At 41.5% G+C, this 13121-nt stretch overlaps 1 protein-coding gene across 3 annotated transcripts in view; it reads right to left on the bottom strand.

Annotated features, from left to right (window-relative positions):
* Positions 1-13121, bottom strand: part of COL24A1 (collagen type XXIV alpha 1 chain) — a 460026-nt gene that overhangs the window by 291829 nt on the left and 155076 nt on the right. For all 3 annotated transcript variants that reach the window (XM_033916356.1, XM_033916354.1, XM_033916355.1), the window contains exons 12-13: positions 10998-11042; positions 3316-3369 (exon numbers count right to left, since the gene is read on the bottom strand). In XM_033916356.1, the coding sequence (XP_033772247.1) occupies positions 3316-3369; positions 10998-11042 (99 nt within the window). The remainder of the gene's footprint in view (positions 1-3315; positions 3370-10997; positions 11043-13121) is intronic.

Below are 13121 nucleotides of genomic sequence, written 5' to 3'. Positions count from 1 at the left end.
TCTAATAAAATTTTACCATTCTATACTAAGCCCAACAGTGCGGACAGGCAGGGTAAATGCTCTGACACCCATCCATAGGAATTGAATGGGTGTCAGAGCATTTGTCATGCGGCATTCAACTGCATGGCTTAGTAAAAGGGGACCTAAGTGAAAAGCAAGAACCAAAAAAACAGAGACCAAAATTTTGCCCCTACCATCACCACTCAAGAACTCAGGTAAACTGTAATCTCTTCAGGTCAGGCATTTATTACACCTGTATGCAATTTGATGTACAGCACTGCATAATTAGGTCATTCATTATGTCAGTCAGTTCCAGCTCCTGTTCTAACTGCTCAGATAATACATATATTTGTCTACCCAGTCAACAAATACTAGCACATGCTAAAATTTTCTACCTCTTTCAACAGTTTTCACCAATTTTACGTTAGGACTGCAGGGCTGCTTAGTGCTGGAAGCTATGGATAATCCAAAGTAATGTTTAATGTGCAATGTGTGGCTCAAACATTTTTGAGACTCTTTTGGTGTGTTACTTTGCTGTTCTAGCTGAATGGTATACTTCCTTAATCTTGTTTTTAATATCAAGACTGGATGAGGTCCTTAAAGCAGGCATTACACCAAAACATGTTCAGCATTTGATGTATAATGACAAGGGACAGTTATCTTAATATGGGGTCCTTTTACTAAGGCACGCTAAAGATTAACGCACGTTAAATGCCAAGACACCCATTATATTCTATGGGCGCCTTAACATTTAGCATGTGCTAATTGATTAGCACACGCTAAATCAGTTAGCGCGCCTTAGTAAAAGGACCTCGCGTGATAGCCTAATGGTTAAAGCACTTTTTTTTTTTTTAATTGCTGCTGGGTCAGACCAGTGGTCCATCGTGCCCAGCAGTCTGCTCACGCGGTGGCCCCCAGGTCAAAGACCAGTGCTCTAAATGAATCCAGCCTCACCTGCATATGTTCCAGTTTAGCAAGAACTTGTCCAACTTTGTCTTGAATCCCTGGAGGGTGTTTTCCCTATAACAGACTCCGGAAGAGCGTTCCAGTTTTCTACCACTCTCTGGGTGAAGAAGAACTTCCTTACGTTTGTATGGAATCTATCCCCTTTCAACTTTAGAGAGTGCCCTCTTGTTCTCCCTACCTGTCTTTATCTGCTAAGTCTATTCCCTTCAGTATTTTGAATGTTTCGATCAGTCCCCTCTCAGTCTCCTCTTTTCAAGGGAGAAGAGGCCCAGTTTCTCTAATCTCTCGCTGTAAGGCAACTCCAACAGCCCCTTAACCATTTTAGTCGCTCTTCTCTGGACCCTTTCAAATAGTACTGTGTCCTTCATGTATGGTGACCAGTGCTGAACGCAGCACTCCACGTGAGGGCACACCAGGTGAGGGCCCGGTACAGCGGTATGATAACCTTCTCTGATCTATTTGTGATCCCCTTCTTTATCATTCCTAGCATTCTGTTCGCCCTTTTTGCCGCCGCCACACATTGCGTGGATGGCTTCATCGACTTGTCGATCAGAACTCCCAAGTCTCTTTCCTGGGAGGTCTCTCCAAGTATCGCCCCGGACATCCTGTATTCGTGCATGAGATTTTTGTTACTGACATGCATCACTTTACACTTATCCACGTTGAACCTCATTTGTCATGTTCATGCCCATTTATCGAGTTTGATTACGTCATGTTGCAGATCTTCACAATCCCCCTGTGTGTCTTCACTACTTTGAATAACTTCGTATTGTCCGCAAATTTAATCACCTCACTCGTCGTACAAATGTCCAGATCATTTATAAAGATGTTGAAGAGCACGGGTCCAAGCACTGAGCCCTGCAGCACCCCACTGGTGACGCTTTTCCAGTCCAAGTATTGTCCATTTACCCCACTCTCTGTTTCCTATGCTCCAGCCAGTTTTTAATCCACGTGAGTATTTCACCCTCGATTCCATGGCTCGCAATTTTCCGAAGTAGTTGTTCATGCGGAACCTTGTCGAACGCCTTCTGAAAATCCAGATATACAATATCAACCGGGTCGTCCTTGTCTATCTGCTTGTTTACTCCCTCGAAGAAATGCAGCAAGTTCGTCAAACAAGATTTGCCTTTGCTGAAACCGTGCTGGCTGGTCTTCATCAGACCATGTCCGTCAAGGTGATCAATGATGCGGTCCTTTATCAGCGCCTCTACCATCTATCCCGATACCGAGGTCAGACTCAGCGGTCTGTAATTTCCTGGATCTCCCCTCGAACCTTTTTTGAAGATCGGCCACCTTCCAGTTTTCCGGAATCTTTCCCGATTTGATCGACAGATTGCTATTAGTTGAAGCAGTTCAGCTATAGTCCCTTTCAGTTCCTTGATGACCCTCAGATGTTTGCCATCCGGACCCGGGGATTTATCGCTCTTATGCCTATCGATCTGCCTGCATACCTCTTCTAGACTGACCGTCAACCCTGTCAGTTTCTGTCTTCGTTTCCAGCATATAGCCTGATGGGTTCCAGTATGTTGTGTATATCCTCTTCGGTAAATGCAGACGCAAAAAAATGTGTTCAGTTTGTCAGTGATTGCTTTGTCTTCCTTTAGCACTCCCTTTATTCCATGGTCATCCAATGGTCCCACCTCTTCCTTCGCAGGTCGTTTCCCCTTAATATATCGAAAGAACGGCTTGAAGTTTTTTGCCTCCTTGGCCAGGGTTCGAATCCTGTTTCTACCATGGGCCCAACTTGGGCAAGCCACTATCTTCTACTGCCTCAGGTACCCACTTAGATTATAAGATCATTGGAACAGAGACATACAGTATACTTATATATATATATATTTGAGTAGAGCACTGCACATATCCAGCAGCATTATAATATAGGTATTATTATTAGATGCATATCCAATTCAAATATAAAACCCAAGGGCCACTAGGAAGCAGCTTGGATAATTCCTACGGTTGACACTGAACAAGGATATTCAATGCTGAGCCAATTCCAGTGACCGTCATTGAATATCCATGGATTTATTTGGCCTCTAAAAAAGTTAACTGGCTTATTAAATATTCATCACTGACCTGTTAAGTTTATAACAGCTAAAGATTTGGCTGCAGTTCTTAACCAGCAATTTTTAGCGCTGAATGGCTATCACATGATATAGCTGGCTAACCTTTAGCCACTAACCATGAATATTCAGCTATTTGACCAGTCAGAGTTATTTTAGGCCAGTTTAAATAGCACTGAATGTCGGCCAGCATGTGTTTACCTCCAGCAAAATTGAATTTGCCCTTAAAATGTACTGGCCTGGGCCATTTATCAAATTGCTTTGAAACATATACATGGATACTTACAGAACTTCCATCTGGTCCAGCAGGCCCTCTATCTCCAAAATCACCTGGAAATCCCTGGTGAAGTAGAAAAGAATATAATTTGAAAAACTTAAGACTAAAGCCTTTCATAACTGCCATATATTAATTACATTGTTAAAAGACACACTACACATTTCATTCAGACTGTTTTAACCACATATTTTCAACACAAAGTTATATGGGACAACTTAAGAGTTAAGTGGCAGATTCAGGGTACACATGTGTTGGGTTTTGTAAGCAGCTGCATTTGTGGCACCTAAGGCTCCTTTTATCAAGGGTGCAGTAGGTGGTTAACGCGCGGAATACCGCGCGTTCAACCGCCTGCCGTGCTAGTCGTTAACGCCTCCATTGGGGAGGCGTTAGTTTTTTGGCTTGCCGAGGGGTAAGGGGGCAATTCTATAAAGTGGTGCCTGAATGCATGTATAACAAAGAAGCACATTTAATGCCAATTCTATAATGGAGTTAAGGGGCACATGTTATAGAACAGTAGCATAAAACCGCTTTGGCATGCCAAAACCTAGGCGCAACAGCTTATGCCATGTCAATGGCAGGCATAAACTGACGTGCCTAAGTGTGCTTTGCAATGCCCATGCTCCAACCACTGGTGCAGTCCATTTGCTGTTATGCACCACCCAATTTGTGCACACGTTATAGAATACTGCCTAGCACATACGTGTACAAATGCTAATTTGTGATAGAATTCATTCACATAACTGCACCTATTCTATAAATTGGCATCTAACTTTAGGCACCCTTTATAAAACTGCCCTTCACATACTTGCAAATGAAAACGTAAGTTAACTTCAATAAAGCTTAAAAACAAAAGTTAACAGGAGAACTCTGCATGGTTAACATGTTCTATTCTTCCTACCATCCAAATTAAACCCTGCTATCTATAAAACTACAATTCATGTTATAAATCTAAAATAAAAAAAATTCTAGTCTGCTTGTAGACATTTGCCCTATAATCTTCTCAATATAACATTAATCTATTACCTGTTCCATTGTACAGAGAAAAGAGGACCACAGGGCTCTACTATTACATTAAATAATGCATTGTAAACTATACAGTCAAACCTTGGATAGCGAGTAACATAGTTTCCGAGTGTTTTGCAAGACGAGCAAAACATTTCCTTAAATTTTAACTCGATAAACGAGCGTTGTCTTGCATATACATATACATGCATCTTGTCAAATGCACACAATATATGCACATCGCATCACTGATCACGTCTGAACATAATACATATACCCGCAGTTCAAGTGCGCACAACATACGCACATCTCATGCAGAGCGCGGCTGAATGTAATAAAAGCATCACGCCCAATTCACCCGCAGTGTAGTGACTGTTTGAAACGAGTGAGATCTTGCAATACTAGTGCGTACAGTACTGTATTTTCTATTAAAGTTTTTGGGATGTGGAACGAATCGTCCGAGTTTCTATTATTTCCTATGGGGAGATTCGCTTTGATATACGAGCGCTTTGGATTACAAGCATGCTTCTGGAACGAATTATGCTCGCAAACCAAGGTATCACTGTATTTACAAATAATAATATGAGTTAAAATGTTGATGCAGGTTATCACATCTAGCCCTAAATGAAGTAATACAAAAGAAGCAGAGGACAAGCAAAACTAGAGGAAAATAATTGAAATAAAAGAACAAACAAATCAAGTAAATTACAGGTATGAACAGGGGCAATTTTTGAATTTGGTTCTCGTGATTGAGAAAATTTATTAAGATAGATACATAGATCAAAATACAGACAGTCACAATTGGCTGTGGTCTCTTAACCATGTCCTATAATCCATTTAAGGGCAGTAGCTCTATCTGGTGAAGATCTGGGTGAACCTTTCACCAGCTGGCTTGTGGTCTGGATTGGTTTTGTCTTAATCTCTAATGGCAGTTCTGACTTCGATCACTAGGATCAAGGGATCTCTACATCTGGCTACAATTCTAAGTGGGGGCAGGGTAAGCAGATAATTGTGACTTTCAAGCTGCTGGTAGCAGTACTTTCAAGCTACTATATAAACCATGATTAATTGTGCAACAGCAGAAAAAGCTAAATCTAAGCCCATTTATGTGTAGTGTACTATTAGCCGAGATGATAGATGGGCAACAACAGCAGAATTGGTAAAGAGTGAGTCAAAGAAGAAAGGCTAAATTTCATTGTCATGAAGACAAAAGCAAGTGGTAAATTTATTCTATGAGGGTTAGGAACAGTTATCACTCACTCTATATCCCAGGCATTCTAATCACACTATTTCCTTTTACAAAGCTGCGGTAGCAATGCTGCCACAGTAAATGTACCGAAGTCCATTCAATTCCTATGGACTTCATTCCTATGAACTTTAGTTCATTCATCGCAGCAGCATCCCTATTACAGCTTTGTAAAAGAAGTCCTTAATTTCAAGAATCATTTACTGCACTCTTAACAATGATATGCTCATCCCCTGGGGATTCTGTTTCACCTCATTAGCATTTTAAGTGCCAGTCATGACAGCTAAAATACAGCCAGATATTTAGGGCCATATTCTATAAATGGCATCCCGATTGTAGACTGCGGAAGGTGTCCTACCACTGTCTAACCAGCCAATCGGGACGCACATTTTCTAAAAAAAACAAACAAACCCAAAAAACAACCCGAGGCAGGCCACCTACACTGTAGGTGGCTATTGCGGTTGAGGGAGATGCTAAGCTGATTTTACCACATTCTCTATCAACAAATTCCAGAGTTTGATTACACGTAGAGTGAAGGAATATTTTTTCCAATTTGTATTAAATTTACTATGTAGTACATAAGAACAAAAGAATAGCCTTACAGAGTCAGAGCAATGGTCCATCAAGCAAAGTAGCCCGTTCTCACGGCGGCCAATCCAGGTCCCTAGTACTTGGCCAAAACCTAAAGAGTAGCAACATTCCATGCTACCGATTAGTGGCTTCCCCCATATCTTTCTCAATAATAGATTATGGACTTTTCCTCCAGGAAATTGTCCAAACCTTTCTTAAAACTAGCTATGCTATCCACTCTTACCACAACCTCTGGCAACATATTCCAGAGCTTAACTATTGAGCCTAACTATTCTCTGAATGAAAAAATATTCCCTCCTATTGGTTTTAAAAGTATTTCCCTGTAATTTCATCGAGTGCCTCCTAGTCTTTGTAATTTTTGATGGCATGAAAAATCAATCCACTTGTACCCAATTCTACTACACTCAGGATTTTGTAGACTTGAATCATCTCTCTCCTCAGCCGTCTCTTTTTCAAGCTGAAGAGCCCTAACCTTTTTAGACTTTCCTCATACGAGAGGAGTTCCATCTCTTTTATCATCTTGGTCGCTCTTCTTTGAACCTTTTCTAGCGCCGCTATATCTTTGTTGAGATATGGAGGCCATTATGTGTCCCCCTAGTCCTTTTTTTGGGGGAAAGAATAAACAAGCGATCTGCATCTAGCCGATCCATTACAATCAGTATTCTGCAGACCTCTTTCATATCTTCTCAGCCTTCTCTTCACCAAGCTGAAACACCCTAGCCTTTTTAGCCTTAAAATAAATGGTTAAATAAAACCTTAAATTCTTGAATACAACCTGATTGTTTCCATTTAAGTTTCTTATGATTCAGAGTAGCCGTAGAACTTAAGCTGTTAAACACAAGTGACCCTTTGCAGAATGTAGATGGTACATCCTAACAAAAAAAATAGTACTGCAGATATCTAAAAACACAGCAAGGATTTCTGTAGTTGTAGCCATACTGTATATCCCAGTGAGTTATGGGTAGTAGATAACTTGTGCCAAGCTACAGAAATATTTATACTCTAAGCAGTGAATAACTACCTTGGCAAGTTATTTTCCATTAACTTATTTTACAAATGTCAGAAATTATTAGAAGCTGCAGCAGCCTTATTTTCAAGCCAGCACATGAAACACATGTCTCATAAATCCCAGAAATATAAATCTGTGTAGCATTAACATTCATAACCTTAAAAATGTATCTATGTATTTTATTCGGACAAATTTATTGACTTCATGATGGCAATTGAAAGTGGACCCTAAAACAGAGTTCATACAGAGCCAGTGAACCCATCAGGTGGCACAAATGGACACAAGGTAATAAGCTGCAAGGGGCAGTAAAACCTCTACAACAGCCTTGTCTCATTTGCTGTCCTATCCAAGCACTGCAGACAAACAGCATAGAAAACCATCTAAAAAATATCTTTTTAAAATGGCAATTTGGAGATTTTAGAAAACAAAATGTTCAAATGCCACTTTATGCCTTTTTTGGGGATGTTTTTCTTTTTTAACTATGAGCCCCATAATGTATCTATTTTATGAACACTCCAACAGGCATCAACTACTTGCAACCATTCAGCTATATATGTTAATAAGCCCACCAAAAGCTACTCCATACTAGAGAGCTGCATGGGAATGGGAATTGCAAGATTCCCACAGGTATAGAAGTTGTTGCCATGGGATTCCCGTGTGGATAGAAGAGGTTGCCAAGGGAGTGTAGTCAAATTCTCTGTGGGAGTGTAGTCAAAATCTCTGATGCAAGAATGAGGCTTGGAATGCACTGAGAGAGGCAACTGAAGAACCAGAATGAAGCTTGGAATATATGCAGAAAGGTGGTTGGAGCGCCAAAATGACACTTGGAATGACCAGAGAGGCAAGTCAGAACACCTTACTGAGGCTTGGAACACTCATTGGTTGAATAGTGAAAACCATCCATGACCTTGAGACATAGGATGGAAGGATGGAGGGAGGGAAAGAGATGATGAGGTGGAGGAGGGAATAGAAAGGGAGAATTGTTGAACATGGATGTGAGAGGGAAAGAGATGGTGTACATGGGGAAAGGAAGAAAGGAGAATTGTTGGAAATGGTGGTGTGAGAGGAGTGAGGTAGAGAGAGATGAGAGAGGGAAAAGCTGGATGTGGTGATGGAGAGGGAACAGATGGAAAGGGATGCAAGAGGAAGGAATGTAGGGCATGGGGGCGGAAGGAATGGAGGAAGAAGTGTGGCATGGTGCTGGAAAGGAGAGATAGATGGAGAAATGGTGGGCATGGGGCTAGTGGGCAGAGGCAAAAGATGTTGCACACAGTCCAAAGGATAGGAGAGGGAGATATGTTGGATGTGGCAGTAAAGGGAATTGGAGAGATACACCTTGGATCCCTCCCTCCCTCTCTGTCTTTCCCTACTCCCTTTGCAGCAAGGCAGGGAATGAGAGAATGAGAGAGATATGGTGGACAGTGAAAGAGAGGGAGACGTTGCATATGGGAGTAGAAGAGAGAGGAAGAAATGCTGTGCAGAGACGGGGAGGGGGAAAGAGTGTGCTTTGTGTAATTTAATTTTATGGTTACCATTATGTATTGTTAATATTATATTGTGTGTACAGTATATGAAATATGAAAGGAAGAAATGGCATTTTCTAGTACTATTATTATGGGGGGACAGAGTCTGGGGTGGAGCGTTGGTGGGTCTGGGATGGAAATTGGGAAGGTCTGGGGCAGGATCTAGGGTGGAGCTTTTGGGCCCCCCAAACAAAAAAGAGTTCCACTGCCTATGACCTGAGCAACCACCAAATCCACCTTTGGCTGGGCAAAGAGCTGCTGGAACTCAGGTGCCATGAAATACAGTTTAGCCATGGCCTTAGCAACCCACAATGATCCCTCTGGGTCTCCCACTGTTCCATGACCAGGGCAGTAATATCCAAATAAGCTAGAAAGGAGGAGGTCTGGTCGTTAATGCAACTCATGACTGTGAATTTGGAAGTGGAGGGCTGTGGTTCCAGCTTCAACTCCAACATCGCATCAGAAATAAAGTGGTGGACAGAGACTGACCTGAAAAGGTGGCAAACATGAGGATCATCCCCCTGGTCAAGAGCCAGGCTCAAACAGGGAACCAGAGTCATCCAGGACTGAATTAGAACCCTGGGATAAAAGTACATGAAGTCCAACATACCATCACACCCGTTGATATCTGAACGGTCACTGGAGCCAGGGGCTGGCTGGCTTATATGAGAAGTAGACACCAGAGAAGATGTTCCCTAGGTCGAAGGCTGTGCGCCCGCAGGCTGTGCACCCTGTCCTCATCTCCTGAGCAGTTCATCCCAGCTGATTGAGAGCAAAATTGTGGGGGGAGGGGGGGTTGGCAGATAAAGGCTTTTGGAAAAACAATCGTTTGAAATCCAAGATAGCTGCCGCCAGTAAAATCGTGCCAAAATCTGCCTGTGGAAACTTTTTTAAAAGTGCAAAAACAAAGAAATAGGGGTTTTGGAGGGTGGAGACCTGAACTCTAACCCTGGGAACCCTCAAAATTGAGAATTTCAGACCCACCCCAGTTCTCCCATAGGAAGGAATGGGGTTTTACTCTCAGTTTTCTGATGGGGCCTGCCTGCAGCCTTTACAATGAAGCGTAAGGAGGACAGATACTTCCTGCAACTCCTCCAGACCATGGAATCTTTGGGCTGTAAATCAGAGGGACCAACCTCCACCCCCCCCACCTCCATCCCAGGGACCCCGGAACACAATGGGAGTGGGAAAACACGCAGCTAGCACCCTGATACCCCAAGGGTTCTTAGGGCGACCACAGCCTGCGCTCAAGCCATTGAGAAACTCAGAAGGCAAGATAGCTCCCGGGTGACTCCAAGCCCTGAAGAAAACACAGCAGACTGGCTCTCCTGGTCCACTCGAAAGCTTGCCCTGCAGAGCTGCAGACCTGCACAGCAAGTCTGAGTCCTTTCCCAGGCAAAGAATCCCCCATTGGGGTCTCAGAGTACTGAAGCCTCAGTAAAAATGAACTTTAAATGCAAGAAAGCAAAAAAGTTAAGCAGAGTAGATCAGAAACCCTTCTGCAGTTTGCTTGCAAAGAAAAGCTGAGATGTGGACTAGGGCTCCGTCTCTATAGGGGAGGTGTTCAAAGCTGTAAGTATTCTCTCTCTGAAAGCCAATTCACAGGAAGGGATAAATCACCACATGTATGGAATCCAGAGTAGATGTAACTGAATAGAGTTTAGGTGTTTTATCGGTGCCAATTTTTTAGGTACAATACATAGAATTCAATCCAATATGCAGCCTTGCTTGAAAAATCAATGTTATTTCCATCAATCAAGTTCCAGTCAATTCTTATGTGAAAATGATGTGTAACACAGTAGTTTGGACTATTTTTTAAAGCAGCTTTAACATCAAAGACTCATAATGGAACTAATGATTTATAAAAGTCACAACAGAAATAGCATTTAGTTATCTACAATTGCAGTAGTTAACTTGGATTCTGATTGCTCCATTTACATTTTAATAAGTTTGTAATTTTTCGTTGTCGCATTTCACAACTTTAAATACAGTAAACTTTAAACTCAGTACAATACAGTCTTGATTATCTGACATAAACAGGATCAACCTGTTGTCGGATAGGTAAAAAGTCAGACAAACAAAGCCCTAGATCACAAGGGTGCTGTTTTGCAGTAAAAGCAGGATCCCAGGTCAAGAACAAATTGTCTCAGGTGCAAAACGTCCTTTCATGCTACATTGGATAATGGAAAGAAAAGCAGTGCTTGTTAACAGCGACATGATAATGTCACGTGTGTGTGTGTGTGTGGGGGGGGGGGGGTTCTGTTGGATTAGCAAAGGTCAGATAACTAAGACTGTACTGTATATTATTGTTTTGTCATACCTGCCTTCCCTTGGAACCCTTCCTTCCAGGAGGCCCTGGAATGCCCTGAAACAGAAGATACCATCAAACAAACAATATAGCATTAATATTTATAAAATGGGTTAAATACTTCTACATAATCATTTTTTTTAATACCATGTAAACTTGTGTCCATAACCTTTTAATGCAGTCAATATATCATAAAATATTAATCAACAGTGATCCTTTGTGACATCAGTTTGTTCAAGCCACACTGGTACCTCAGCTTAGACACTAACATTTTATACATATAGGGGTCAATTTTATTAACCCCCCCCCCCCCAAAAAAAAAAAAAAAAAACCACTGCATAGGTAAAGCTATATAACTTTGCCAAGGTATCTTAAGCCACATATTCAGATGAAAATAGGATTTTGTCTACATTCACATCTTGCTACAGTAATTCCAACTTCTAAAACTCAGCAGTTAGAGTTAAGTATGCTACTTATGCAGCCTGAAAAACATGTCTAAAATTTCACTGATTAGTGCTAAATATCATGCAAATAGGCTAAATTTTAAAAACTATCCAGAGAATGTCTCTAACTTGGTCACTTTTTTGACCAGCTAAATATGTGATTTGATTTAATATACTTTATATTCTGCCTTTAACATATAAATTGAATCAAGGTCAATTATACTGGTAAAGATATGAATGTGCAAATGTGAAGCCCTATTTTAAAAGGACGACTACATGTAGTATTCTTTGGCTCGGTCCAAAACTAGATCACCTACCCACCTCCATCCCACTACCCTCTGGCTCCTCTCTGCAGCTTGAGTTCTCGAGCAAGGTCTTGGGCATCATCAATGATTCCACATTGTCCTTCAATGACCACCTCCAAACCTTGGTAAAAAAATTCTTTTTCAGCCTTCACATGCTGAGGAAAGTTAGATCCTGCTTCCATCAAAAACATTTTACCCTCCTTGTCCAATCCATCATCCTCTCCAGATTGGACTATTGCAACTCTATCTACTTAAGCCTAACTAAGAAAAACCTCCACAGACTCCAACAGATTCAGAATGCCGCGGCCAAGCTCATCTTCGCTAAAAGTAAATTTGACCATGTCTCCCCACTCCTGGCCAAGCTCCACTGGCTTCCAATAATTGCCAGGGTCCACTATAAATGCGCCTGTTTAACTTTCAAAATCCTATATGGTATTCTCCCTCCCTTTATCCCTCTTTCTTGGAATTCCTCAAACCCTAATACCACCAGATCCTCCCACAAATTAAAACTATCCTTCCCCTCGCTAAAAGGCATTTCCCACACAGGAAAGCTAGGGACCTCCCTCCACTTTAAAATCACTGAGCTCTGGAACAACCTTACCTCCCCTCTTCGGAACTTGAGGTCTCTCCAAGTTTTCCACAAACATCAGAAAACCTGGCTTTTCTCAAAAAATGTAAGTCTCCCTCCAACTTAGGAATCAAAGAAACTCTTATATCTTGGCATCCCAAGTCCTCTAAATTTTCTTCACACTTCTACCTCTAACCCTCTGTTGTAGTTCCTTCCTATTTCTCCTACTGTAAACCGCGTCGAGCTCTATGAACGTGGAGATGATGCGGTATACAACCTAAGGATTAGATTAGATTATTCAAAATGTCCTGGGTATTTTACAAAAGGCTTGCTGAATGCAGATATTCCTTGTGATCTTTGCTAAGTCACGTAGGCCTTTCTTTTCTAAGCTAAATGCTCTGACGCTCATAGGAATTCTATTGCCTCTATCCCGGCTTAGTAAAAGGCAATTCTATAACTGGGCACTTCTATTTAGGCACCCTGAAGGCATGCAGTAGAAGCATATAGAATACAAGTTTAACACAGTATACTATAGATATATAACTGACATTTAGGCGTTTAATTTTTGGATGGTTAGTCACAGAGCTGGTGTAATATGTGCAGAAAGGACAAGAGTAACTTACAATATTCTTTAAGTTACATATGTAAGTAAGAGCCCTGCCTACATCCCACCCATGCTCAGCTACTTTGTACACCTCCTCCCTTGCTAATATGTTATGGAAGTTAAGCAGATATTTGCAGAAGAGTGTTTTGGTGTTTGGTGGCATGTTAGCAACTACATGTGCATATAAATCAGTATGCTAAATATTTACATGCATAA

The sequence above is a fragment of the Geotrypetes seraphini genome, chromosome 12 (assembly GCF_902459505.1).
Source record: "Geotrypetes seraphini chromosome 12, aGeoSer1.1, whole genome shotgun sequence".
Lineage (NCBI taxonomy): Eukaryota > Metazoa > Chordata > Amphibia > Gymnophiona > Dermophiidae > Geotrypetes > Geotrypetes seraphini.
The sequence above is the reverse complement of the archived record's forward strand: the minus strand, read 5'-3'. Positions and strand labels throughout refer to the sequence as shown.